The sequence below is a fragment of the Poecilia latipinna genome, unplaced genomic scaffold (genome assembly GCF_001443285.1).
Source record: "Poecilia latipinna isolate Pla-1442-1.1 unplaced genomic scaffold, P_latipinna-1.0 Scaffold1550, whole genome shotgun sequence".
Lineage (NCBI taxonomy): Eukaryota > Metazoa > Chordata > Actinopteri > Cyprinodontiformes > Poeciliidae > Poecilia > Poecilia latipinna.
In genome coordinates, this window is record NW_015114166.1 from 119693 (window position 1) to 125692 (window position 6000).

At 37.3% G+C, this 6000-nt stretch overlaps 1 protein-coding gene across 4 annotated transcripts in view; it reads right to left on the reverse strand.

Annotated features, from left to right (window-relative positions):
- slc4a11 (solute carrier family 4 member 11) overlaps positions 1 to 6000 on the reverse strand; it is a 121536-nt gene that overhangs the window by 39135 nt on the left and 76401 nt on the right. For all 4 annotated transcript variants that reach the window (XM_015058559.1, XM_015058558.1, XM_015058560.1 and 1 more), the window contains one exon: positions 5760 to 5883. In XM_015058559.1, the coding sequence (XP_014914045.1) occupies positions 5760 to 5883 (124 nt within the window). The remainder of the gene's footprint in view (positions 1 to 5759; positions 5884 to 6000) is intronic.

Below are 6000 nucleotides of genomic sequence, written 5' to 3' on the forward strand. Positions count from 1 at the left end.
GCCGTAGCATTAAGAATGCTTTTCTTCAGACTATTTTTGATTCGTTTGGATGCGACGAATAGAACGCACCGTCTGAATGAGAGCCTTCAGCCGACGTGTCTTAATTTATGCTAAGGCAATTTAAGATCAGATGAGAAACAAAGTGACAGGAAAGAGTTAAAAGTCATTTTGAATGTTTTGGTGCTTCATGCGAGATCAAATATCCAACAAAAGTGAAAATATGGAACCGTAGTGAGCCTCCCTGTGTGACCTTAAGTTCAACCTTGGTTGGATTATGCAGCAGAGCAATGATAAAAACCCAATTTGAAATGCTGTGGCATGACTTTAAACAGACTGCTCTTGTTTCAAAACTCACAATGTGGCTGATATAAAATAATTCTGCAATTCCATCAACGCAAATGTTTGATGGCAGGTTTTGCTCCCTGCAATAAAGGAAATCAACATTTATGTTGTATTATTCTACATTTTGTATCTGCATGTGACAAAAACAAAAATCAAAAACAGAAGGAACCTGTATGGGGAAAACAGTTTCATTAAACAGTACCAGTAATTTTGATCTTTTGGGCCATTTGACATCTACTGAATCTCTTAATCTTACAGCTTTTTGAGGCAATCCCTGTGCCAATTTTGTTTTTGCAAACTGTGAAAATCTCACATTTTGATAGAAAACTCTGTTACAGCACAGATCCCTAGAACCCGTTTCCAAATTTAAATCTACATGTTGAATTTTGAAGTGAAGTAAAGGTAAGCTCAAATGAAACATTACTGGCATCCCTATTTGTGCACTTTTTGCTGAACAGCAGGAAAATAAACAGACTTCAAAGTCTGCAAAACCTTTCTGAAGACTTTTGTGCATGTGTGTGTGTGTGTGTGTGTGTGTGTGTGTGTGCGTGCGCTTTCAGAGGTGTTTTTGGCTTCATGTTTTTTTGCTTCCTTAATAATCCCTCAAAGTATTTTCAGAAGCGCTTGTTGTTTTGAAACCCAGCTTCACCAACACAAACTGTTTTAGATGCATTCTCTTAAAGAAATCATGAACGAGGGAGTAACTCTCCTTTATAGGCACAACTCCCTTTGAAAAACTTGAGCTGCATACTTGGGCCGGTAGTGTGGGGAAATTGGGAGATCCTATGAAAAGAGATTTTGGAGGAAAGGAGGCAACTCCTGCTGCACTGCACGTGTGTGGTTTTGTTCTGTAACAACCCCAGTCATTTTTATGTAAAGTTCAGCTCAAGAGGAGTGTGTGTGGTCATTATTATGAAACTACATCTAACAGGGACAGATTGTTTATAAGTCATATAGAACAATTATACAAATCTGATCTGCCCTTTCACAGGGGGATTAGTGTATCATGTCAGTGTTGGCCTGTGGCTTACACCCCAACTTGATGTCACCTCTTGAGGCTAAAAATTGGATTGCTCTTTGCCAGCCATGTGGAGAGGACATTAGTACCATGACTGGATGTGTGACCGAGTACATAAACTTCTGTGTGGACAACACCGTCCCCACAAGAACAGTGAAATGATTCCTTAATAACAAGCTCTGCGTCACTAGTGAACTAAAGGAAATGTTGAATAAGAAAAAAACGAGCCTTCAGGGACTGAAGAGAAAACAGAAGCAGCTCAAAGTCAAAATTAAAGACATTTAATTTCCCTTTGTGATCAATAATCTGAATTTGAATAAAAATGAGATTTGGGACTTTTTTCAAGTCAGACTCGAGTTACAGTGTTACTTTTAGACCATGTGTAAAAAGAAAATTTGTGTGTGTAAGTGTTGTTTCTATGCAATCTGACCTGTATGTTGCAGTTGAGTGATTGTGATGAGCACAAACACCAGTCATCGAGGACACATTCTCACAGAACATGGATTTCTACAACATATTTTGTCGCGTCTTGTTCTGCCTCTTGTGCTCTCTAGACAAAAGTAACCCTGCAAACCCTCTGTCACAGCTCTGACTGTGAGAGTGAATCCCCGGCACAGAGTCTCCCACTGTGAAGAAAAACAGAACAGCCTTATCGAAAAGCAACAGTGGAAAAGGTCCAGAAAAACTGTCACCACATTGTTGTGGGAATGTTCAGCAGTCGTGTGGTGAATGGCTTAAGACGACGCTGTATAAAAGAGGCTGGGACTAAATGTTTTGAGGGGTCGATTTTTAAGCTTCTGTGTGTATTTACCAATGTTTCACAGACATGTGACTGTCTACCATTTATTTTTAACCCTTCAAAACTTATTCTGATTAAATTGTAACTGGAGCTGCCTTCCTGAATCAAATGCTTACAAATCACCTTTGAGTTATAAAGCCAAACTATCTACAAATTATATTAATAGTAATATTAATACAAAAAATATTAACACATGAAGATGAATAAAAATGTGGGGGAGTGGAGAATAAGCAACACTATTATCAACAGAACAAAAGTTTAAAAATATTTTATGAAAATACAATTCAAACCACGTAAAGTGCATTTATAAAATACATTTAATAAAAAGACACATGTGCCTTTTTTCTCACTGTGAAGTTAAATCACACTAAACTTCTCTTGTTTAAGGTAAGTTAAAATGAACAAAATAATTTTCTATTCACTAAATAGCACATTAATAAGAGGATATAAAACATTGTTTTAAAAATTGATATTCCTTTTATATTGTTTTATTATCTTTTGACAGATGTCAATCTCATTTCCTAACAAACTTCTGAGTTGAATTCTAAAAACTGAAAGTTGAATACGAATACTTGGCCTTAACTGATTATGCAAAGCTGTAATTGGGATGAAGGTCATTCTGCAGAGTACTGACTCAGGGGCGAATCAATATAAGTACATGCCACACTTTTCAGTTTTTATTTGTACCATAATTAATTTTGAGAACCCTGCATCTTTTTCCATGAGCTTCACTATTATGATGGCCCCTAGATGCTATAAAATAATTAGATTTTACCCCAGAAAATATGTTGAAGGTTGTGGTGGTAACACCTCAAAACGTTAACGTTTCTAGAGGATATTCACACTGTTTTGAAACCATACATAAAACCAAGTAATGAAATAATAATAATTTTAAAAAAATCTAAAAGTTCTTGAATGCTAAATATATTTACCATGGGCAATTAAGCAAAAAAAAAAAAAAAGAAAAAAAAAAGGAAAAAACTTCTCTGAGGCTTGTTGCCTGACTAGTGATGGAAAATGCTCCACCAAAACGGATACAGATTAACATACTGTACATTCACCAAGCAGAGGAATTCCCATTATTATTATCATCGTGCCCCTTCAAAAATGTTCTCTTGCAGAGGAAGTCACCATAAAGCATAATTGAGGCATAATAGGTCTTCGTGTTTACTTGGGGCTCAGAATAATGTCTCTCAGAATGCCATTAGTGGCTTTGATTGCTGCCTCTAAGACTGGCGAGGAGAGTGCTGCAGGAACTACAAAAAGGAACAAAAATAAATAAGGGTTGGTGTGGGAAAATGAGATAGAGACCAGAGACGCAAACAAACTGAAAATATATTATAGTTAACTGAGGCATCTCTGATTGCAGGCTAGCTCCTCTCCCCTCCCCTCAATACATGACAATACTGGTGAAACTGGTGTTCTCGTCGGTTTGGGCAAATAAAATATTCGAGGACAGAATGAGACAAAAAAATCTTGTTTTTCTAGCAATAAAAGGCAGATATTGGGAGGTGGCTTTCTTGCTGGAATGGGGCAACACTCAGCCTTCTGAAGACAGGGGAGTGATGTGTAACTGTGAATGCATTTATCCAGGTATGTATTTTGCTAAAAGCTCGAGATGGAGCAGAAAGGAACAGAAAGGTTGAACTGTTTTATGGCTGCCAGAAATACTTCACATTTTGATGGAACAAAAGGAGATTCTACAATAAAAAAAATACAAAAATGTAAGAAACAATCGTTATCTAAACCCCCCCCCCACCAATAAATATTTAGATGAAAACTTTAATCATAATATCAAAATAAACTGACTTGTAATAAGCTGCAGATGAGACTTAGATTTTCTTTCACTAATAGCTTTCTTTCTACCACCACATTTGTCGAGAGGTAGATGACCTTGTCAGAACAGGTTTTGTGGTTTTGTCGTAGAATTTAAGTTTTTGAATGACAGTGGTTATGTTTAAAGGTTGGGATATCGTTTTAAAGACCATCTCTGCTTTTAACTTCTCCAAAGCTTCCTCCCAGAAACTTCCAGCATGTTCCTTAGTCTCCATGATGCTGTTTGAGCAAATATTGATAATAGCACTCACTTAAAGTGCATTCCTACCTGCCCTGTTTAGTTTGCTTGCATAGAAAAACTGATTCGTTTGGTGAGGTGTGAAGTGAACTCTGGTCCGCCTAAAAACCTAGGTCTGGTTTGATTGAACTGTGGAGCATTTCGGAAGTATGTTTGAATGCCAAATGGACCGGCGACCACTCCAAATAGGAAGTGGGCTAAAGCGCAGGATATTCTGGGTAAATTTAACCAAACAAAACGTGTGAGTCTAGCACTAGCAGGAGAAATTGCTTGCGATCTTTTACCAAAGACAAAGGAGAAATCCTACAACCGCTAAAATCAGACGCCACTCCATTTTTGTTTACATTTCATGAGGAATGAAGTTGCACTCAGTGTCTTCTTCAGAGGTTTTCATGTCATTTCCTCCAGTAGTTGTTGGTGCAGCGCCACCACAGGCGAGGAGGGGAATAATTTTACAATTTTGGTTCCCAATCCATCAGAGTCTACCAAACTGTCAGGGGTGAAAACATCTCTAAACTTTAATGTGAGAAATTAAATGATCCAAAAATGTTGAGGATGGTTGAAATAGTCAGCCCAACCAGGAAATATGATAAACTACTAACCTGCTTATTGGCAGAAATAGGAAGACTTCAAAAGCTGTGACCTGTGGTCTGGTCACTGGACAAAATGTGCCAATGTTTGATTACATTTTTTGTTTAGGTAACGGAGGGAAAGGAAAAGTAGTAGCCAGTACAATGTTTGAGTTCCTGTTAGATAAACCAGGCTTGTTTAGGGGCTAATGTCTATCATGTTAGGTAATCATTCTTACCTTCTATTTCGAAACAGTTTATCCAAATCTTTAGCTTGTTTTAGATGTTTCCTTTTGGCTAATCTGCCACTGATAGGCGGAGCTGTTTTCTGGTATATACATTTAGTTCTCTAGTTGTAACACGTTCCTCTTTCCCACATTAAGAATAAACAAAGATACAAAGTGAGAGCTGTGTATTGTATATTTTTGAATGTTCTCCTGAACCATCTTGTTGGTTGGACTCTGGGGTTTTCCAGACTGACTTTCCTCCTTGAGATACATTCACATGTAGGTTGGATTTCTTTACTAATGACATATTTTTGAGAAGCAGTTGGTGGTGCTGTGTTTGTTAGGTTTGTCCAAATAAAGGCAGATGAATACATTGACCTGTAACAATTTTTTTTCCCTTTAGATTTTACTGTTTTGTTTTTGTAGAAAAGCTTTTTGCTTTCTCTTCACTATTATGTTTGAATTTGTGTTGATCGATGATATAAAATTCCAATGAACTTAAGTGGCATGAATATTTTTGCAAGTCACTGTAAATATTGACTACCTGATGTTGGCATTTTTAATTATTTAATTTAAAAAAATCAGTGATCAAAATGGCTGGCATTACAAAACTGGGAAATCTTACACATAAATCACAATCATTAACTATAAATAACATGAAAAAAAAAAGATAAGTAAAGACAATTAGGAATCACAAACGATAAAATGTAAATCTTGCTGCAGGTGTTACCATTTTGGACGGGGCGAGTATCAGGATGACATAGCGGACCTCGCAGCAGTTCTCCCCCCAGTTTTGCGGCCTTTCCAGACGAGAGATACACACATGACGCCTCTGGAGATGTTTGACGTTGCAGCTGCAGAGAGTGGAAGAAGGAGGAGGTTTTTTTTTTTTTTTTTTTTTTTAAAAATTCCAGGGGCTCGCCCCCCCAGGGGGGCCCTTTTTTTCCAAAAATTAACCCCTTTTTGTGGGG